This window comes from Oncorhynchus keta, chromosome 22 (assembly GCF_023373465.1).
Source record: "Oncorhynchus keta strain PuntledgeMale-10-30-2019 chromosome 22, Oket_V2, whole genome shotgun sequence".
Lineage (NCBI taxonomy): Eukaryota > Metazoa > Chordata > Actinopteri > Salmoniformes > Salmonidae > Oncorhynchus > Oncorhynchus keta.
In genome coordinates this window covers 21,449,857-21,473,452 of record NC_068442.1, presented here as the reverse complement: position 1 = coordinate 21,473,452, position 23,596 = coordinate 21,449,857, and the positions used below count along the sequence as shown (strand labels likewise).

At 41.7% G+C, this 23,596-nt stretch overlaps 1 protein-coding gene across 1 annotated transcript in view; it reads left to right on the top strand.

The window, feature by feature from the left end:
- The first annotated feature begins 1,540 nt into the window (after positions 1–1,540).
- Positions 1,541–23,596, top strand: part of LOC118400839 (otogelin-like protein) — a 64,264-nt gene continuing 42,208 nt past the window's right edge. Inside the window, 25 exon segments of the mRNA XM_052474893.1 lie at positions 1,541–1,707; positions 2,259–2,301; positions 2,543–2,588; positions 2,797–2,875; positions 9,109–9,201; positions 10,724–11,000; positions 11,686–12,116; positions 12,119–12,250; positions 12,391–12,515; positions 12,655–12,761; positions 12,965–13,071; positions 14,275–14,400; positions 14,488–14,596; positions 14,678–14,724; positions 14,850–14,995; positions 15,095–15,227; positions 15,390–15,567; positions 15,706–15,830; positions 15,957–16,166; positions 18,396–18,564; positions 19,087–19,161; positions 19,309–19,352; positions 19,652–19,835; positions 20,635–20,742; positions 21,440–21,578. Of these exon segments, the coding sequence (XP_052330853.1) occupies positions 1,623–1,707; positions 2,259–2,301; positions 2,543–2,588; positions 2,797–2,875; positions 9,109–9,201; positions 10,724–11,000; positions 11,686–12,116; positions 12,119–12,250; positions 12,391–12,515; positions 12,655–12,761; positions 12,965–13,071; positions 14,275–14,400; positions 14,488–14,596; positions 14,678–14,724; positions 14,850–14,995; positions 15,095–15,227; positions 15,390–15,567; positions 15,706–15,830; positions 15,957–16,166; positions 18,396–18,564; positions 19,087–19,161; positions 19,309–19,352; positions 19,652–19,835; positions 20,635–20,742; positions 21,440–21,578 (3,318 nt within the window). The 5' untranslated portion in view covers positions 1,541–1,622.

Here is a 23,596-nt window from a genome sequence, read left to right as displayed (position 1 = left end):
CACACACACACACACACACACACACACACACACACACACACACACACACACACACACACACACACACACACACACACACACACATATATACATATACAATCTAATTTATAATTTTATTAAAGTTAAATGACTGTCTCTAAAGTAAGACTATATTTGTAATCATAAGTAGGCCCTACAGTGAATTAATTTGTTGCATTTATGTCCTGAACTCAGAGAATCTCTCTAACTTGCAGGTAGCCCACTATTCTCCTGTGGATACTGCAATCAGGGATCCTTGGAACATCCATACCCATACTCTAACCTTAACCTCTACCCTACCTTTAACCTTAACCATAACCCTTACCTAACCATAACCCTTACCTAACCCTAACCTTACTTTAACCATTTTAAATGTCAACTTCAATGGGGTAGGGACAGTGGTTGAAAAGGTATCAAATTGTCATACTTGAGTTAAAGTAAAGTTACCTTCATAGAAAATGACTTAAAAGTCAGTCACCCAGTGAAATACTACTTGAGCAAAAGTCTAAAAATATTTGGTTTTAAATATACAGTACCAGTCAAAAGTTTTGACACACATACTCATTCCAGGGGTTTTCTTAATTTTTTTACCTTTTTCTACATGGTTGAATAATAGTGAAGACATCAAAACTATGAAATAACACATACGGAATCATGTAGTACCCAAAAAAAGTGTATATTTGAGATTCTTCAAAGTAGTGACCCTTTACCTTGATGACAGCTTTGCCCACTCTTGGCATTCTCTCAACCAGCTTCACCTGGCTTTTCCAACAATCTTGAAGGATGCAATGTTGTTCCCTATTAAAATATATTTTGATTTGTTTAACACTTTTTTGGTTACTACATGATTCCTTATGTGTTATTTCATAGTGTTGATGTCTTCACTATTATTCTTCAATGTAGAAAATAGTAAAAATAAATAAAAACCTTTGAATGAGTAGGTGTGTCCAAAGTTTTGACTGGTACTGTATATGTACTGTTTAGTGACTTAAGTATCAACAGTAGATGCAATTAAGAAAAATATACTTACCTATCAGAAGTGGAAGTATAGCAGATATCCAGCGGCATACTCCACCACTCAGACATCATTTAGAAATTAAGTACTTGTGTTTAGTGAGTCTGCCAGGTCAGATGCAATAAGGATGACCATGGATGTTATTTTGATTTTGAAGTGTGTGAATTGGACCAGTTTCCTGTCCTTCTAAGCATTCAAAATGTAAAGAGTGCTTTTGGGTGTGAAGAAAAATGTATGGAGTAAAAAGTACATAATTCTATTTACGAATGTAGTGAAGTAAAAGTAAAAGTAGTCAAAAATATAAATAGTAAAGTACAGATTTCCCCCAAAACTACTTAAGCAAATCTTTAAAGTATTTTTACTTAAGTACTTTACACCACTTTCAGTCGGTTTGATGTCACCAGTTTTACACAAAAATCATGCCCCCCCCGCACCTGCGCGAAGGTGAACTCGTGACCTCGTCATTCATCCGAGTTGCACGCTCAACTATGTGCGCGTGGACGTGAACCGCGGGAAGTCCGGTAACGAACAGAGACCCTCCTCTACTCTCCTGTCTGTCCTGTGAAATGTTCCGTTAACCTCCGGGTGGATGAGCTCTGAGATGAACGGTCCACGTAGAGTAATACTGGTCCTTCTTTCGTGGTGTTCAGTTCTCCAGCTGCTGACAGCACACCGTGAGTCTCCCAGCGACACACGCGCATCATATCAAAATGTATAACTTAGATGAGTACTATAACCTTTACTGTTTCAACATAAACGTTTGACGTTCTAAGAGTGATTCCAAAAATGTCAAAGAGAGAGAAAACTAGCACCAGTGTTGTATGCGCGAGACATTTTTGAAAAGTTAATATTTTGCTGTTTTAACCTTAGGAAATATCGGATGATAGGCAAATTGTACTGTTCACGTTTGAGATGTGGGTTTCAACCCCCCGCAGTGACATCGTTATGGCCTTGGGGAATTATGATTGACAAATGTTTTCCTTTCGATAGGAATACATTAGAGCTGATACTGTCTTTTAAATCATTCAGAGGTGTAGCCTAAATTGTTACTGTTCAATAATGTGCTCCAGCGACCCTAAATTCGAACGTTTAAATTAATACATTTGATATGTTTTGTCGACTTGTGGTATATATTTGATTATATTTTATGTGTTGTGATGTGCAATGAAGTAATACTTTTGATGGTGTGTGAGGTTTTACTGATGTTTTTTGTTGTTGTGTTCAGCAGCTCAGAGCCAACTGACAGAGACAGACAGTAGATTACAGAGGTAAGAGAGGAGAGGAAGCGAGAAACATTCATAATCTCAGGGGATTCATTAATTCAATGTCATGGCTAAACTGATGCATGTGTGTGTTTGGTTTGGATGTATTCAAGTGGTCAAAAGTGCACTTAACTTCAGTTTGCATGTTTCTCCTCATAATGAATGTATATCTCCCTGTGCCGTGTGTGTGTGTGTCTGTGTGTGTCTGTGTGTGTGTGTGCATGTGTATGTGCGTGCGTACGTGCAGGAGGGCTAATGCACTGCGGAGGAAACGGGATCTCCTAGGGGAGGAGGTAGGCACACTACACCTAAGAGAAGCAGATGAGGTCAGGGCATACACACACACAACACCCTGACTAGCACAAAGACACCTTTGTAGGACACGCACACGCACACATACACATACATACACTGGTGCAACTACACACAGGGGTAGAGATACACATTTACTACACATGTTTGTGCATGTGTGTGTGATCATCAGTGTTCTCTTCTCACCAGACATTCAGTCCACTTCTCTCTGAAGCAACTCTCCCTCGCAGTGTTCTACACAATTACACCGCCCGCGATGCCTCATCAGGTCGGACACACACACACACACACACACACACACACACACACACACACACACACACACACACACACACACACACACACACACACACACACACACACACACACACACACACACACACACACACACACACACACACACAATGTCTTGAAATGTCTTGAGTCAATAAGTATTCTATCCCTTTATTATGGCAAGCTTAAATAAGTTCAGGAGTAAAAATGTGCTTCTTTGGGATTGTTGAGCTAACGTATGCTAATGCTATTAGCATGAGGTTGTAAGTAACAAGGACATTTCCCAGGACGACCTAGACATATCTGATATTGGCAGAAATCTTAAATTCTTGTTAATCTAACTGCACTGTCCAATTGACAGTAGCTATTACAGTGAAAGAATACCATGCTATTGTTTGAGGAGAGTGCACAGTTTTGAACATGAAAAGTTATTATTAATAAACAAATTAGGCACATTTGGGCAGTCTTGATACAACATTTTAAACAGAAATGCAATGGTTCACTGGATCAGTCTAAATCTTTGCACATACACTGCTGTCATCTAGTGGCCAAAATCTAAATTGCACCTGGGCTGGAATAGTACATTATGGCCTTTCTCTTGCATTTCAAAGACGATGGTACAAAAAAATGCTAAAGAACGGTTGGTTCTTTCTTTGTATTATCTTTTACCAGATCTATTGTGTAATATTATTATCCTACATTCCTTCACATTTCCCCAATGTTCAAAGTGTTTCCTTTCAAGTGGTACCAAGAATATGCATATCCTTGCTTCAGGGCCTGAGCTACAGGCAGTTAGATTAGGGTATGTCATATTAGGCGGGGGAAAAAAAGAAAAAGTGCAGATACTTAAGAAGTTCAAGTCACATAATAGTTTGCATGTATTGAAGGCTCCTCAAAGGAGGAAGGGGAGGACCATCCGCCTCAGTGAATTTCATAAAAAATAAAAATAGTGAAACATAAAAAAGTTATCCTTTTTAGATAAAACCATGCTAAATATATTCACATCACCAAATAATTTATTAAAACACACTGTTTTGGAATCAATGTCTACATTACCCTCAACATCACTCTCTGTGATAGCTCCATGATGTAGCCGGAGGACAGTTTGTTTCCTTCCTCCTCTGGGTACATTGACTTTAATACAAAACCCAGGAGGGTCATGTTTTTCACCCCCTTCCATCGACTTGCACAGTAATTATGATATCTTACGGAGGATGTCCTCCAACTTGCAGCATGAACTGACATGTTTCCCACCCAATCAACGAATCATAGAATGAATCTAGTACTGAAAGCATAAGCAATAGATAGCTAGCACTGCAGTGCATAACATGAGGTGAGTAGTTAACACAAATAGAGAGAAAGTCAATCGTTGAACAGTTTTGAGAGAGATATGTTTTTCACTTTCATTACTTAGCTATAAAATGCAGCTAGCTAGTTTAGCCTACTCAAACACCCAGTGGTGGAAAAAAGTAACCAATTTTCATACTTAAGTAAAAGTAAAGTTACTGTGGTATACCGTGGGTGCAAAAAGTTCCCTAGTGTAAAATATTACTTGAGTAAAATTCTGGAAGTATTTGGTTTTAAATATACTTCAGTATCAAAAGTAAATATACTTGCTAAAATTTACTTAAGTATCAAAAGTACAAGTATAACCCATATAATAAGCAAAGCAGAGCCAGAGGCACACTCCAACACTATAATTTACAAACAAAGCATGTGTTTAGTGATCCGCCAGATAAGAGGCAGTAGGATGACCAGGGATGTTCTCTTGATTAAGTGTGTGAATTAGACAATTTTCCTGTCCTGCTAAGCATTCAAAATGTAACAAATATTTGTATGTGTCAGGGAAAATATATGGAGTAAAAAGTACATACTTTTCTTTAGGAATGTAGTGATGTAAAAGTATAAAAAAATATATTTCAAGGTCAGTCTCGCAAAAAGACGTATTCTTGTGTTCTAACTACCCTTGTGGTAAAAATTATGGAGGTAAAACAAAGCACGAATTTAAAGTATGTATCTCAGAGCATCGTAGCACCATTAGGTGTAAAAACTTTACTTACCCAGTTGCGGCCCACTTCTTGGAGGCAGGCCACTCGATTTCGTCTCTGCGTTATATTGGCATTGAACATGTCACCCTTAACCACTTTTGGCCATGTTTACAGACACCTGTGTCTTTTGACACTACATAAACGAGTCATCCCGCAGTGTTTGTGATTATACCCTGATGAAGACAGCTTGGCTGTCAAAACGTTGGTAATCTCATTTTTGCATCTGAGCTCCTAGAGTGTGCGGCTCTCTTTTATTTTCAAGTTTTCTACTCCGCTAGCCAGCACCTCGCCTAAATAGGTGTGCGTTTCTTTTTCTTCTAGATTGAGAAGTATACCACCTCAGTCAATGGCTTCATCAATAAGTGCATCAATCACTCATCCCCACAGTGACTGGTCGTACATATCCCAACCAACAGGCAACATCCGCAATGAGCTAAAGGGTAGAGCTGCCGCTTTCAAGGAGCGGAAGACTAATCTGGACGCTTATAAGAAATCCTGCTACGCTCTCAGACAAACCATCAAACAGGCATCAATACAGAACTAAGATTGAATTTTACTCCACTGGCTCTGATGCTTGTCGGATGAGGCAGGGCTTGCAAACTATTACGGACTACAAAGGGAGACCCAGCCGCGAGCTGCCCAGTGACGCGAGCCTACCAGAAGAGCTTAATGCCTTTTATGCTCGCTTCTAAACAAGCAACACTGAAGCATGCATGAGAACAGCAGCTGTTCCGGACGACTGTGTAATCACACAAGACCTTTTAACAGGTCAACATTCACAAAGCCTCGGGGCCAGACGGATTACCAGGACGTGTACTCAAAGCATGCGCGGACCAATTGGCAAGTGTCTTCACTGACATTTTCAACTTCTCCCTGACCGAGTCTGTAAAACCTACATGTTTCAAGCAGACCACCATAGTCCATGTGCCCAAGAAAGTGAAGGTAACCTGTCACAATAGTGGTCGGCCTGATCACCGACAACGATGAGACAGCATATAGGGAGGTCAGAGAACTGACAGTGTGCAAGACAAAGGAGTGTGCAAGACAAAGGAGCTGATCGTGCACTACAGGAAAAGGTGGGCCTAACCGGCCCCCGTTAACATTGACAGGGCTGTAGTGGAGCGGATCAAGAGTTTCAAGTTCCTTGGTATCCACATCACCGACGAACTATCATGGTCCAAACACACCAAGACAGTCGTGAAGAGGGCACGACAACACCTTTTCCCTCTTCGGAGACTGAAAATATTTGACACGGGGTCCCCAGATCCTCAAAAAGTTATACAGCACTGCACCATCGAGAGCATCCTGACCGGCTGCATCACCACCTGGTGTGGCAACTGCTCATGTGGCAACGGCTCGTCACCTTAAGGTGCTACAGAGGGTAGTGTGCACGGCCCAGTACTTCACTGGGGCTAAGCTTCCTGCCATCCAGGACATATATACTAGGTGGTGTCAAAGGAAGGGACAAAAATTTGCCTAAGACTCCATCCACCCTAGTCATAGACTGTTCTCTCTGCTACCGTATGGAAAGCGGTACCGGAGTGCCAAGTCTAGGACCAAAATGCCCCTTAACAGCTTCTACCCCCAAGCCATAAGACTGCTGAACAATTAATCAAATGGCCACCTGGACTATTTACATTGACACCCCCTTATTTTTACACTGCTGCTACTCACTGTTTATTATCTATGGATAGTCACTTTACCACTACCTACATGTACAAATGACCTCGACTAACCTGTACCCCCGCACATTGACTAGTTACCCCCTGTTTGTAGCCTCGTTATTGTTATTTTATTGTGTTACTTTATTAATTTTTTAAACTTTAGTTTATTTAGTTTTATATTTTCTGAATTCTATTTCGTGAACTGCATTGTTCAGAATGGGAAGTGTCAGAATAATAGTACAGAGAATGATTTATTTCAGCTTTTATTTATTTCATGACATTCCCAGTGGGTCAGAAGTTTACATACACTCAATAAGTATTTGGTAGCATTGCCTTGAAATTGTTTAACTTGGGTCAAATGTTTGGGGTAGCCTTCTACAAGCTTCCCACAATAAGTTGGGTGAATTTTGGCCCATTCCTCCTGACAGAGCTGGTGTAACTGAGTCAGGTTTGTCGGCCTTCTTGCTCGTACACACTTTTTCAGTTCTGCCCACAAATGTTCTATAGGATTGAGGTCAAGGCTGTGTGATGGCCACTCCAATACCTAGATTTTGCCACAACTTTGGAAGTATGCTTGGGGTCATTGTCCATTTGGAATACCAATTTGCAAACAAGCAATTTGCAACCAAGCTTTAACTGATGTCTTGAGATGTTGCTTCAATATATCCACATACTTTTCCTCACTCATGATGCCATCTATTTTGTGAAGTGCACCAGTCCCTCCTGCAGCCAAGCAGCCCCACAACATGATGCTGCCTCCCCCGTCCTTCACGGTTGGGATGGTGTTCTTTGGCCTGCGAGCCTCTTCCTTTTCCTGCAAATATAATGATGGTCATTATGGCCAAACAGTTTTATTTTTATTTCATTAGACCAGAGGACATTTCTCAAAAAAGTACAATCTTCGTCCCCATGTACAGTTGCAAACCGTAGTCTGGCTTTTTTATGACGGTTTTTGAGCAGTGGCTTCTTCCTTGTTGAGTGGCCTTTCAGGTTAGGTTGATATAGGACTTGTTTTACTGTGGATATAGAAACATTTGTACCTGTTTCCTCCAGCATCTTCACAAGGTCCTTTCCTGTTGTTCTGGGATTGATTTGCACTTTTCGACACAAAAGTACATTCATCTCTAAGAGACAGAATGCGTCTCCTTCCTGATCAGTATGATGGCTGCGTGGTCCAATGGTGTTTATACTTGCATGCTATTGTTTGTACAGATGAATGTGGTACCTTCAGGCGTTTGGAAATTGCTCCCAAGGATGAACCAGACTTGTGGAGGTCTACAATTTTTTTCCTGATGTCTTGGCTGATTTCTTTTGATTTTCCCATGATGTCAAGCAAAGAGGCACTGAGTTTGAAGGTAGACCTTGAAATACATTCACGGGTACGCCTCCAGTTGACTCAGTTGATGTCAATTAGCCTATCAGAAGCTTGTTAAGCCATGACATCATTTTCTGGAATTTTCCAAGCTGTTTAAAGGCACAGTCAACTTAGTGTATGTTAACTTCTGACCCACTGGAATTGTGATACAGTGAATTATAAGTGAAATAATCTGTCTGTAAACAATTGTTGGAAAAAGGACTTGTGTCATGCACAAAGTAGATGTCCTAACCAAATTGCTAAAACTATAGTTTGTTAACAAGACATTTGTGGAGTTGTTGAAAAACTAGTTTTAATTACTCCAACCTAAGTGTATGTAAACATCCGACTTCAACTGTACTCATGACTCCATTCTATGAGCACCACAATTACTATCTGTTTCTCCTTGTGAAAGCCAAACACTGTAAGACCGTATTTTATAACTTAGCTGGTCATGTTGGCAATTTGAATAAGCTTTCAAATTATGCCCACCTGACCCATTTCATGGTTCATAATGGACCGTTTTTGGATTCCGTAAAAACAACAGTAATTGTGCGATGGGGGGATGCGTTCCAAACAAAAAACAACACGTTTGCTTGCTTCAGTTCCTCAAAAACACAGCTAACAGAGCTCAAAAAAGCACCTAATACTTGAAGGCTCTTTCCTTGAGAATTGAAATGACTTAGGAACTGTGCACACTTTGGAGAGGTGTGTGGACCCTTGTCATTTTACAAAATGTTGCACTGACCCCAAAACCTCCATGAATATTCTTATTATGTTACTAAATATCCAGAGTATTTTCTGATTTCGATGTTGACAAATAATATGAAAAGTTCAGTTAATGTAAAACCAACAGTGTAATGTGTTGATTCAGTCTTGTGTCAGGTGAACTGTTTGGTCCTTATCTTTGGTCTGATCATTTCACCATAATCTCCAAAGTGTTCCCTTTCAATTGCTACCATGGTTATGCATATGCTACTCATATTTCTTCTGTTAGAAACATTTTAATCTGTCTCTATCCATATAGGCCAATTATCACAAGTGTAAAGGGTTAAAGCAATTTCTCTCGTAAAGAATAAGTTATTCATCAATTGGTGAATCTCAAAGTATTTCCAGAGGAGTTCTAAGGAATTGAGGAAAGATTGTGTCTGTGTTTCACCAGAGTACTGTGGCTGTCTGAATGGGGGCTGGTGTCAGGAGGGAGGTGTGTGTGACTGTGCACAGTTCCAGGCCCTCGGAGACCGCTGCCAGATCAGTGAGTAACACACACACACATCTTGAACCTAGAACCACAATGTATGTTTCATTTTGGTGTGTGTGTGCCTGCATGAGAGTCAGACTGTCACATCCATCAGCAACCATTAATAAGCTGTCCACACTGTCATAAATAACCACACACACACACACACACACACACACACACACACACACACACACACACACACACACACACACACACACACACACACACACACACACACACACACACACACACACACACACACACACACACACACACACACACCAGTCCATAGTGTGTATGATTAAGTCTGGAGGATTAGGGTTGAGTTTCTGTAGACTACACAGGGTCTCTATACATCAGAGATGCGTCTCTAGTAGAGCCTCTATAGCAGTGGTCACCAACCTTTTTTGAGTCAAGATCACTTTCGCAGTCAAAAATAATTCCCGAGTTGGATGACCTTTCAAAACTATTTTTCTCAACTGCTTCTCACGGTCCCTGCTCTTTCCGTCCTTTCCTCTGGTGAGACTAACCAGAGAGTGGGGACATCGTCTTCTGTCTCATGCACAAATTAATGTTGTTCCTATGACCAGAGAAAGTTTAATATTATTTAATATTAAAATCGACACGATGAGCTGATAATAATAATAAAATGCAGGGCTATCGATACTTGGCTACTCATTCATGACAGCTGTACGGAATATGGAGAAGCGCGTTTTGTAATAGTGTTGAATAAAAACAGTGACAGTGCTGAATTTAAACTTAAACATGAACTCACTCATAAAAACAGCAGCTCTTTGCTGTAATTCTTTGACAGTCTCTCTGTGGTCATGATTTTAAAAGTTATTTAATCTTACTTAAGCTAGTAGCCTATTCAACTTGGCTGTGGCCAGGGTCCCGGAAGCTCTGCAGCCACGGCGATTTAAGCCATCCGATTGGGCAGCACAGTAGGTGCACTCGATTTAGTCACAGATTTGCCGGTCCGCCGGGTAGCCCGCCTACTTCTCATGAATCAAGTGCACCTACCGGCAACAGCACAACATGATTCTAAAAAAGGAGTGCAAGCCTTTATTGTTTGTTGGCTTTTCTACAGAAATATTTGGTGATCGACTAGGAATCACGATCGACCGGTTGGCAACCATTGCTCTATAGTGATACATTGCCTGAGACCTAAAGTAGTGTTTCCCTCACCCAACCACAATGGTTTTGTTGGCGCAATGGTAAGCACGCTAGCGTCAGGAATATGAAGTATTGCTGTTCGTTTATCATGCTGGGTGTGGCAGATGAACTCTGATACACACTGTTCCTGTCAACCAAGTACCTACCTGGCTAAAGTACCACCAGAGCACCAACACTGTTAGACAGTGGGTGTAGTTGGCTGGGTATGGCACAGAGACGGGTTTTCCTGTAACTGAGCGGCTTTTAGTGAGCTAGCATTGTGGGCACCCCCACACACAAACAAACACACCAGCGCACTATCATGCCAATTCAGAGTTGAGATAAGCGTGCACAACTCAGAGTTTGTGTGTGCATGTAGTTCCTAACCAAGGCCAAGACAGAGATGGGATCTGCAGGTCTTGGGGTCAGCACCACTATGAGACGTTCGATGGCAGCTACTTCTACTACCCTGGAACTTGCTCCTACATACTGGCCCAGGACTGCCGCTCAGCCACACCACAGTACACAGTGTGGGTCCATAACAGCCGTGTGTGTGAGGGCAGTGTGTACTCCTGTCCCAGGGCTCTCAGTCTCTTCTTCCCCAACGAGGAGGAGATCCACATCTCTGGATACCAAGTCCACCAGGGGGGCCGCAGGTGCGTGGGATATGGAGGAATGTGTATGTTTTCTGTTGTAATGTGTGTGTGTGTGTGTGTGTGTGTGTGTGTGTGTGTGTGTGTGTGTGTGTGTGTGTGTGTGTGTGTGTGTGTGTGTGTGTGTGTGTGTGTGTGTGTGCAGAGATGGGCAGTTTTTTAAATATATATTTGAATTACTTCTGAGTATTTTACCATTTTTTAAATAGAAGCTCATATTTTGTGTCCACCCTTTCACCTTGCACTGGTATCAGAAGTCTGATAGCACTATGGTGTGATAAAAGCGTGTGCTAAATCAACTAAATATAACTGTATATGTAAAAATGAACAATTGCAAAGCATGCTGAGTATTATTCTAATGAGCTCCGGCCGAAACAATACACAGTGTGCTTTGCAGTTCTTTTTGGTATGTTCATTTTCACATATAAATGTACATATTGGTCATTGAGCAGACATGTATCCAGAGTGACTTGCTCAACTAAGGTAGTTAAGCAACAACATAACACAGTCATAGCCAGTACAAATATGTTGTTCCTGTTCGGCCGGCTAAATGCAAATGTATACATTTAAAATGTTAAAAAAACACAAAACAACACATGTATTTTGTTGTTTATTTTGATACATTGATCTTTATGGTATTTTGTAATTGTATTTTGAAATGTTTGCCTATCCCTGCATATGTACATAGGCTGAGCCTGCCCCAAACAATAGGAGGTGTGTTTATAGAGCGTCTGGCTGACTACCTTCTGGTGAAGAGTGTGTTTGGCTTCTCTCTGGCGTGGGACGGAGAGAGCGGAGTATATCTGAAGATGTCTGAACAGCACCACGGCACCCCCTGTGGCCTCTGTGGGAACTATAACAACCTGCCCAACGATGACCTCACCACTGCCCGCGGTGAGAGACACACACTCACTCACTCACACCTCATCAAAGCCTACTGTAAGACTGGACAGGTGGGTCCGACCAGCCTCTTATCCTCTTTCCTCCACCCATCTCTTATCCTCTGTCTCAGCACCCAATCATCCTTCCATCACAACCTTTCTCCTCTCAGCACCACAGGGAACCATTATAGTTATTATTACGGAGGTGGAGGCCGTAGTCCTGTAACATGACCTAGACAGCAGAGGAGAGTGGGAAACGAAGAGGAGAAGAGAGGAGAGAGGGAAAAGAGTACAAAGGGGACAGGAGTGCAGAGAGGAGAAGAGAGGGAGGAAGGGAGACGAGGGAAACAGAGGAGAGGAGAAGAGAGAAAAGTAGAGCAGAGGAGAGAAGTTATTTTAATATACAGTCATTATACAGTTATTATATTATATTGGATTATTTTCAGGCATCTAGAGGAAGGACCCCTAACTGTGTGTGTGCGTGTTTCGTGTGTGTGTGTGTCTGTGTGTAGGTGTGCAGACAGAGGAGCCAGCAGTGTTTGCTAACAGCTGGTCAGTAGATCTGCCCCATGAGAGAGGTTGTCCTCTGGTGGACATAGACTTCACTGGACCCTGCCACTCTGAGTCTGATATGGACGTAAGAGTTGTCTGTCTGTGTCTGTCTGTCTGTTTGGAACATATTACTTGAACCTAGGTTGTCAGTGTGCCATAAGACTGTACAATGATATTCTGTGTTTTGTTGTATTATGTTGATGTTTGTGTATGTGTGTGTGTAGGATGCCATAGAGAAGTGCAGTGCTCTCCTGTTCTTCCCCTTCCTGTCCTGTCATGATAACATTGATCCAAACCCCTACGTGGCCAGCTGTGTCGCTGACCTCTGTGTGTAAGTCACACCCCAGTGTGTGTGCGTGCGTGAGTGAGTTGCCTGTCTGTCTTCTGGCTGACTATTGTCTTAAGTGTTGTCTCACTATTTTCTGAATGTTGTGTGTGTGTTGTCTGAGTTTTGTCTGAATGTTTTCTGGCTGTTGTCTGAGTGTTGTCTGACTGTTGTTTGAGTATTTCTGACTGTTGTCTTCTGTGATCCAGGTCTGATGATGAGGAGACGTTTTGTCGTGCTTTGGTGGAGTACACACGAGCCTGCAGCCATGTAGGATACCCTGTACGAGAGTGGCGAGACAGCTTCCCTTCCTGCAGTCAGTAACATTATACTAACCTAACTTAAACATGCAGTCCAGGATCTTAACAGGAAATTTAAAAAATGTTCTAGTTCATATTCTTCTTCTCCAGCACCACCCCAACATCAACATATGTGAAAATGGCGAGTTTCTACACTGCCGTTCAAAAGTTTGGTGTCACTTAGAAATGTCCTTGTTTTGAAAGAAAAGCACGTTTTGTCTATTAAAACAGCATGAAATTGACCAGAAATACAGTGTAGACATTGTTAATGTTGTAAATGACTATTGTAGCTGGAAACGGCTGCTTTTTATGGAATATCTACATAGGCGTACAGAGGCCCATTATCAGCAACCATCACTCCTGTGTTCCAATGGCACGCTGTGTTAGCTAATCCAAGTTTATAATTTTAAAAGGCTAATTGATCACTAGAAAACCCTTTTGCAATTATGTTAGCACAGCTGAAAACTGTTGTTCTGATTAAAGAAGCAATAAAACTGGCCTTCTTTAGACTAGTTGAGTATCTGGACCATCAGCATTTGTGGGTTCGATTACAGGCTCAAAATGCTAGAAGAAAATACTTTCTTCTGAAACTCGTCAGTCTATTATTGTTCTGAGAAATGAATGCTATTCCATGCGAGAAATTGCCGAGAAACTGAAGATCTGGTACAACGCTGTCGACTTTCTGTATGTTTTGTGGAAAAAAATATATATGAAGATAAGTGTTTCCAATGACATCATCAGTGTGCATCATGTGATTTTAACCAATTATAAGTATGCTTTGCCTACTAATCACCTACTAATTGCCTACTAATTGGTTGATGATGTCATTGAAAACACTTATCTTCCTCTATCTTTCTTATTACAAAACATGGATACGTGCAATTTTCACATATGTTGATGTTGCGGTGGTGCTGGGGATGACTATTAAGTAGAAAAAAATCATCTATTTCCCATTCAGCACAACTAATTCGCAACATATTGTACGAATTGGATTTGTTGCATATCATACAAATTGCCCTAAAAATTATGAGAATCATCTTTTGCATGACGAAACATGTCATACGAAATGGATGAGGGAGTACACAACTGGATGATGTAAACGGGGACCCGTTTTGGCTGAAATGTTCTAAAAGTTCTGGAGCAAAACATTAACCCCAACCTTTAATTGACAGTGAGCTAACTTATTACTGCAGTAAGTTCTTCATTTGACTGTTCCGTAGATGATGGTTGTGAGGAGAGTTTTGTCCATAGAGACTGTATTAGCTGCTGCCCTCCCACCTGTACCTTTGACAAGGAATGTCTGGGAACCAACTTGCACTGTCTGGATGGATGCTACTGCCCTGATGGTACACACAAACACATTTATACACACACGTCGCATGCACACACGCACACACACACTCCATCTCACCCTCTGTGTCCGACTATTTTAGGGTTGATTCTACAGAATGGGACGTGTATAGCAGTGTCTCAGTGTCCTTGTGTCTATCACGGGACCTCATACACACAGGGACACACTCTGGAGCAGGGCTGCAGCGTCTGGTGAGTGTGTGTGTGTGACTTGTGTGTGTGTTCATGTGTGTGTGTGTGTTTGTGAGTTGCTAACCTGTGGTGTATTTACAGTGTGTGTATGGGGGGAGTGTGGAACTGCACAGAGAACAACTGTACAGGTGAGCTAACCTCTCAAGTCATATGATCAGAAACTCATATGCTGAATTATCCAATGTCACACCTTTCAATGCCTGCCGGCCTGCCTGCCTACCTTCTTCTTTCTCTCTCTATCTCTCTCTCTCAGCGGAGTGTTCAGTAGTCGGTGATGTGTTTGTGACGTCGTTCGATGGGAGGATGTTCCTGCAGCCGGGGGCGTGTCAGTACGTCTTGGTTAAGAGCCGGATTGGCAACAGATTTACTGTTACCGTTCAGTACACCACCTGCACAGAGGTAACACACACAAACACATATTGCAGTATACCATCTTCACATAGGTAACACGCACACAATCTGAAACAATCGTGTGTGTGTGTGTGTGTCTGTGTACAGGCCCAGCAGCAGGCGTGTATCCAGTCGGTGACAGTGGTACTGGATGAAAATGTTAGTCACCAGGTGACTCTGACCCGAGAGGGGGAGGTGCTTATAGGGGTCAACCCCGCTCCCACCTTGCCCTACACCAATGGTACGATACAATCAACTTATAATTGATACTCCTATCATTACTTCGTATAATATGCAGTATGATACGGATAACATCAGGTATAGAGAGAACTGTAATGGTCCCAACACAGCCTTGTGGAACACCTTATTTAACGTCAGATTTAATATGTGTTTATGTGAGTAGATGTAGTGGAGGTGCAGAGGCTAACATCGGTGTTCGTCCAGCTGAGGACCTTGCTTGGACTGCGTCTGCAGTATGACGGCCGTGGTGGGCGCGTCTACCTACAACTGGACAGCCAATGGCGTGGGAACACGCTAGGCCTTTGTGGAACCTTCAACGGAAATCTTCGGGACGACTTCCTGTAAGGAAACTACTTCCTCTCATATTGACCCCTAAATGTTCTTTGGAGAAAAGGTTTAGGGCATTTATATCTGAGGCAGTTGAGTAAAAGAGTATTACAGTAAGTATATTCATGACATTTTGGCCTGTGTGTGTATAGTTCCCCAGCAGGGATGATAGAGGGGACTCCCCAGCTCCATGCTAACTCCTGGAGGGTCTCATCTGCTTGCTCCGCCCCCATCAACCAGCCAATCATCGACCCCTGTGAGATGAACCAGCACAACGGTAACCTCTCACCCCTGACCTCAAAACTCTAACCCTGACCTCCATTGACTGCTTGATATATCTTCATGTTTTGCTGCAGCCATATCCTCTAAAAAGCTGAGAAGTGTGTGTGTGTGTGTGTTACAGTGTTCTATGCCTCTCTGTGTGAGGTTTTGTTGGGGAGTGTGTTTTCTCCCTGCCATGGTTACGTCAGTCCCAGTGTGTACCAGCAACAGTGTCGCTACCAGGCATGTCGCTGTGGAAACACCTGTCTGTGTACGGCCCTGGCCCACTACACTTACCTCTGCTCCAAACACCATGTTGCAGTCAACTACAGGGCCCACGTCTCAGAGTGTGGTGAGTCTGGGCAGTGGAGAGCTGGAGAATGATATGTCTGTGTGTAGTGGTGGTGTGTCTACATTGTAAAAAGTAGGTTACTGTACATTTACAGTAAAATACTTGCAGCACAGACATCAGTAAATTACAGGACCTTTACTGAAACATACATTTTTACCTTTATTTAAGTCAGTTAAGAACAAAATCTAATTTTCAATGACGGCCTAGTGACAGTGGGTTAACTGCCTGTTCAGCGGCAGAACGACAGATTTGTACCTTGTCAGTTTGGGGATTTGAACTTGCAACCTTCCGGTTACTAGTCCAACGCTCTAACCACTAGGCTACCCTGCCACCCCATTTACAGCCTATTACTGTAACACCTGACTACAGCAACATGCTATATTTCTAGAATGTACAGTGCATTACTTGAAGCACAGTGGTTAGTAAACTGTAGCAGATTTACAGTGCAGGCAGCTAGTCCCAACAATGGGCAGCATTTCTGTTACGTAGTATTTGATATACAATGAGCTCTGAAAGTATTGGGACAGTGACAATTTTGTTGTTGTTTTGGCTCTGTACTTCAGCACCTTGGATTTGAAATGATACAATGACTATGAGGTTAAAGTGCCGACTGTCAGCATTATTTTTGGGGTACTTCCATCCATATCGGGTGAAGCGTTTAGAAATTACAGCACTTTCTGTACATAGTCCCCCCATTTTAGGGGACCAAAAGTATTTGAACAATTTCACTTTATATGTGTATTAAATTACTAAAAAGTTAAGTATTTGACCCCATATTCATAGCATACAATGACTACATCAAGCTTGTGACTACAAATTTGTTGGATGCATTTGCTGTTTGTTTTGGTTGTGTTTCAGATTATTTTGTGCCTAATAGAAATTAATGGCAAATAATGTATTGTGTCATTTTGACGTCACTTTTATTGTAAATAAGAACAGAATGTTTCTTAACACTTCTACATTAATGTGAAGGAATCCGGAATAATGATGTGTGAGAAAGTTACAGAGGCATAAATATCATACCCCCCCCCCAAAAAAAAAAATGCTAACCTCCCCTGTTAATGTAATTGTAATGGTGAGAGGTTAACATGTCTTGGGGGTAGGATATTTGTGCGTCTGTAATTTTCTCACTCATCATTATTCTAGAGGCCTAAACAAAGACTTCCAAACTGGCCGTGATTACAGGGCAAAACAGACGAAAAGGACTTGGCAAAACACTTAACCTTGACTTCCTGCCACTCTGATTTGTTCCATATCCACATGAAATTGTTAGAGCACTACTACCATGTATTGTATCAGTTCAATTGGTACAGCATTCTCACTCATTTACAAGGCACGCTTCAAAATATGTTAATAATCCAGCAAATTTGACCCCTCCCATAATGCAACATAATTTCCAGAATGCTGTACTAGATATACAACAAAACCGCAATAAAATACTTTATTGTTAAATTGTATTGTAATAAAATGGAATATGTAATTATATTTTACAGCAGCATACCAATTAATATTTGGTGTTTTATATCACTTTCACTTGTAATGCCCTTAACAAAGGTGTCTAAACTGGCAATGATTGTCACACCCTGACCTTAGAGAGACGTTTTATTAGGTCAGGGTGTGATGTGGAGTGGGCATTCTATGTTTTCTGTTTCTATGTTTTGGCCGGGTATGGTTCTCAATCAGGGACAGCTGTCTATCGTTGTTAGGAAAGTACTGCCACATTTCAGTTAAATTGGTACGCACTGACAGGTGCAACAAATATAGACTCTTACAAGGCATGCCTCAAAATATTTTAATGAGCCAGAAACAACAACACCATGCATCCACTACTGTTCAAAAGGTTTTTGGCGGCACAAAAATACGGTATGGTTCTGTGTTCTGTGTTGTACAGCTTTCTCCATTACGAGTGCAACAAATATAGCTTCTTACAGGGCACACCTCCAAATATGTTAATGAGCCAGACATTCTTTCTCCGTCCACAACATTTTCCCACAATGCACCATAATTCACAGTATGCTACTGTAAATATACAGCAAAATATACAGCACAATTTTACAGCAGTGTAGCGGAATGACATTGAGCCCCCATAATGCATTGCTCTTTACAGTACTGCACTGTAATATAGAATTACAGTAGCTAACTGAATATTTTTGGCTGTAAAGTTACAGCAATTTGTTACAGTGTAGGTGGTGTGACGGAGGTGTTTAACTCAGGTGTGTGTGTGTGTAGGGGTGGTGTGTATGGGTGGGATGCTGTTCCATTCCTGTGTGTCATCCTGTGGCCGCTCGTGCCGCTCCCTCTCCAGTGGAGAGACCTGTAACCATGATGACTGTGCTGAGGGGTGTGGCTGCTCAGAGGGCAGTTACTACGATGACGTACGACAACGCTGTGTTCAGCCGTAAGACTCCGCCCCCATACACATTATCATCTAACATGCATCTTGCCTGGCTACCCAAACCCCTTGCTTCGGTAAAACCCTACGACACGTCCATGGACGTTAGTTTCTTGTCCGCAATGAGTCTGGATCTTAGTATCTCCGCGACGATTTCTGGAACGCAAACCCATTCTAACTGTTCTGATTGGTCCCAGAAACTGATGGGTGGGGCCAGAGCCAGAACCCACGTTTGTAAAGCAGCATTTAGAAAATGCATCATAGGCTTTGATACCCGATTGCTTAGAAATTATTAAATCGCTGTTGACTTTGTTTTGTACAACAACCCAAATTTCGACATCACCACAAACGATTTCAGTGATGGCAGTCTCAGACTGAAATATGTAGCAAACATAGAGCAGCGGAAGAATTCTGAGTAGTCAGGCAAGTATGCACCATAATCTTGATCAAAAGTACATTATCATCATCATCATCGTCAAACACATAGGACTTGACCCTCCCATCATCCTCTCCTCTTTTCTCTCTCAGGTCTCAGTGTCATTGTTACTCTATTGGTGGAGTGTCCCAGCCAGGGGAGGTGTCCTTCAGCGCCGCCGGCCCTTGGTAAGCAGCCACACACACACTAGCCATGGTACATAGAGAGTTCATAGAGAGGTTATAGAGAGTTCACTTCACAGACATAATGCCCTTCAAACAATCTCCCTAATTGAAATGTTTATTCTCTTCTCCCGCTCTGTCTCCCATCAACAGCCTTTGCAGGAATGGAAGGATGGAGTGTGTACCAGAAGAAAGAGGTAAACCCACCATCCCTCTCTTATTCAGGGTGTCAGGTAGCCTAGTGGTTAGAGCAGTGGGCCAGTAACTGAAATGTTGCTAGATCAAATCCCTGAGCTGACAAGTTAAAAATCTGTCTCTCTGCCCATGAACAAGGCAGTTGACCCACTGTTCCTAGGCCATCATTTGTTCTTAACTAACTTGCCTAGTTAAATAAAGTTTTTCACGATCCATCCATCCCATCCATCCATCCATCCATCCATCCATCTATCCATCAACAAAGCTCTGTTTCTGAATGACTTCTGTCTTTGTGTTTTAGAGCCAGAGCGAGGCCAGTGTCCGGAGGGAAAGGTGTTCCACAGCTGTTCTGAGCCCCAGGGGGTCCAGGGGGTGGTGGCTTGGCGAGGAGGTGTGGCCTGTGAGCTCACCTGTCGGAACCTGATGTTGAACCTCACCTGTCCTCCCACCACACCCTGCATACCTGGCTGTGTCTGCCCACCTGGGTAGGGTGTGTGTCTGTGTGTTAGTTTAACTATTTTTTTAAAAACTGGAGTCGATTGGCACACCCTTGCGTCAAACTAATTAACATGATTTAAAAAAATCCCCATCAAAATCCATCTGTTTAAGTTAGAAATATCTGTTTTTTCGTTTGGGCTGCGTCTCAATCCAACACATCCTCCAATGTCGGCCTTCCGCATCTGCTGTGGAAAGTGGCAGAGCTACAGCGTTGTTTGTCAGACCTGGAGACATCCTGAAAATCAGTCTTCTCATGAAAAAACATCTGTAGCGTCCGAATGGTTTGGCCTACAAACTATGGAAAGATAAGGCTCACGAAGATGATGGTGTTGTCCGTTTTGTAACATCCAAACCGTTTAGGGTACAAACTAATACCAGGGGAGGGGAGGCTCATTCTATGACCCCCACAAGTGTCACAGGACTCGTCCAAAGGTAACCCAGTACCGGTTGAAAAAGTAGTTTTGGAAGTAGTATGGAAGTCGTTTTGTGCCACAAGGAATGTGTTATTCAATGCATTTTCTATGAGCTATGGCAGTAAAGGCCAAATTCAATATTTTATCAAATAATGTTTTTAGATAATTTTTTATACCTGCAGGGGTCCTAAAAGTCCAAATCAAATAGCTAAATGATCCATGGTATGACCATCTTAAAACAATTCTGTATGTTAGCTTAATATTACCCCCCCAGGCTTAGATTTTTAACACAGAAAAAAGTACTTTATTAGCACACACATGCTTGAGCCCTGATTGTTGTAATGGTTCTACCCGACTGTGTGTATATGTGTAGGCTGGTTCTGCACCGTGGGGAGTGTTACTACCCAGAGAACTGTCCCTGTGCCTGGCTGGGCCTGGAGTATCTGCCAGGAGAGACCGTCGACACCCCCTGTTACAGATGGTAAGACCCTCCCATCCCTTAAAGGAAAACTCAATACCAAAAAACAATATTTTGGTATTTGTTTCATTAGTACATTATTGATGAAGTCCCGAAATGTTTTGCATGTCAGAAATAACGTTTTCAAGATATAACTTTCATAATACAGAAATACAGCCGGTATGATGCACATTGATTCAGTACTGGTACTCCTTGTACATTCTTGTACATGCTATAGCCTCGTTATTATTATTTTATTGTGTTACTATTTCCTTTTTTTATTTAGAAAATATTTGTCATACTTTTTAACTCTGTATTGTTGGGAATGGGCTCGTAAGTAAGCATTTCACTGTAAAATCTTCACATGTTGTATTCGGTGTATGGGACCAATACAATTTGATTTAATTTGATGCCGGCTGTATTTCTGTATTTTGAAATGTATATATCTTGAAAACTTGATTGCTGACACGCAAAACATTTAGGGACTATATCAACAATGGACTAATGAAACAAATACCAAAAGATTGTTTTTTGGTGTGTTTCCATTAAGGATTGTTAAATGCTGTTAACATGAAAAAAATAGAGCACTAGTATCCTAAATATTGTTCAAATGCTCAATTGTGTTTCATTTACTGTCTTCTCTTTGTCTTTATTTTTGTCTGTATGTTTTTCTCCCCCTCTGTCTATCTATCTATCTCTCCCTGTCTCTGTCTCTCTCCAGTGTGTGTCACCGGGGGTATTTTAACTGTAATTACTCTCCGTGTCCGGCAGTATGTACGGTCTACAGCGACAGACACTACCACACCTTCGACGGCCTGGAGTATGACTATCACTCAGACTGTCAGGTCTACTTACTCAAGGTGTGTGTGTGTGTGTGTGTGTGTGTGTGTGTGTGTGTGTGTGTGTGTGTGTGTGTGTGTGTGTGTGTGTGTGTGTGTGTGTGTGTGTGTGTGTGTGTGTGTGTGTGTGTGTGTGTGCGTGCGTGCGTGCGTGTGTGTGTGTGTGTGTTTTTATGAACCTTTATTGAACCAGGGAAACCCACTGAGCCCAGAGTTTCATTTCCAATGGTGCCCTGAGAACAGCAGTTAAAGCAATGTGAGCATGATCACAAAACAGTTACAGTTACATAATTTCAAATAAATTATGTTACATTCAAAGGGGCAGTAAGTACAAACTAATACATACAATCAATCAAAACAAGTACACTTTTCATAATCTATTTTTTTTCTTCCCTAAATTCACCTTTTGGGACCAAAGAATAAAGTTTTAGAGTGACCTGTAGGTCATTCCAGGACGGCAGGGCATAGTAACTGAAAGCAGTCTTCCCTAACTCAGAGGAGACCCGTAGAACCTCTTGTACCAACCAGTCTAGAAACGGAGTCTATTTGTTACTAGATTTCCAATTTAGATGTGAGGTGAAATAGTATGGGAGCATACACTGCTCAAAAAAATAAAGGGAACACTAAAATAACACATCCTAGATCTGAATGAATGAAATAATCTTATTAAATAATTTGTTCTTTACATAGTTGAATGTGCTGACAATAAAATCACACAAAAATTATCAAAGGAAATCAAATGTATCAACCCATGGAGGTCGGGATTTGGAGTCAGACTCTAAATTAAAGTGGAAAACCACACTACAGGTTGATCCAACTTTGATGTAATGTCCTTAAAACAAGTCAAAATGAGGCTCAGTAGTGTGTGTGGCCTCCACGTGCCTGTATGACCTCCCTACAATGCCTGGGCATGCTCCATATTGCATGCTGCAATAAAATGTTGGTTAACTCATCAGTTATTTCAGTTTTGTCTGCTATAGTATTGGGAGTTCAATAGAACCTCATTGGGCTGAAAGGTGTGGCTGCTTATTTTTATTGATTTAATAGCCTTCCAAAACTTAGCTGGATTGCCACGAGGGTCAGATATGGAATTAATGAAATAGTTAGATTTAGCCCTTTTTACGGAAGCAGTAAATATATTTCTAAGTTATCTGAAGGTGAGCCAGTCAGCAGAGCTACCATTGTGTCTGGCTTCAGACCAAGCTTTGTTCCTTAGCTGAATGAACTCATCAAGTTCAGGCGTGAACCATGGATTGGCTCTATCTTTCATTCTTAATCTCTTCATAGGAGCATGTTTATCAGATGAAGAGATAAACATACTGAAGAATTGTTCAAGGTCAAGTTCTGCTTGCGGAGTGTCATTAACACTAAGTAAGACTCAATGGTTAAGGTCATGTCAGAACCCTACTCATGGAAGTGTTTAACGTTTCTCTTAGCAGTAAGGCGTGGTTGAGTTTTAGGCAACTTTGTGCTTCTGACACAGACTTTGGGACAGTGGTCACTGAGGTCCCATAGTAAAGACACCACTAGTTAAGTATTTAGGAGGGTTATTTCTAAGTATGAAATCAATCAGAGTTGATTTAGCAGGATTCTCTACATTCAAACAAATGGGCTCTGAAATCAGTTGGACTAAGTTCGGATCAGTACATGCTGATTTAAGACAATCAGACGAGGGAGTAAGCTAATCGAGATTCAGACCCCCCGATATCACTATTTCAGAGGCTTTTCATGGAGCTAGTTGCTGCCGCTGTGGTGTAGGGAGGTCGATAGATCCCAGCAACATAGAAATGAATATTCTGAGAAATAACATTTAGAACTAGTAGCTCAACTAGTAGGTCACCTTAAAGTTGTTTTTCACATCAATTGCTACACCACCACCCTTCTTGTCCTATCACATCTGTAAACTTTTTAAAAATGAAGTGCAATGGAATTATCATCAACAGAGCTTTTTAACCATGTTTCAGATCACACTAAAATGTTGGGATTTGTATCCCGGACCCAAATGTCCAACATGTTCATCTTGGAGATAAAACTTCATT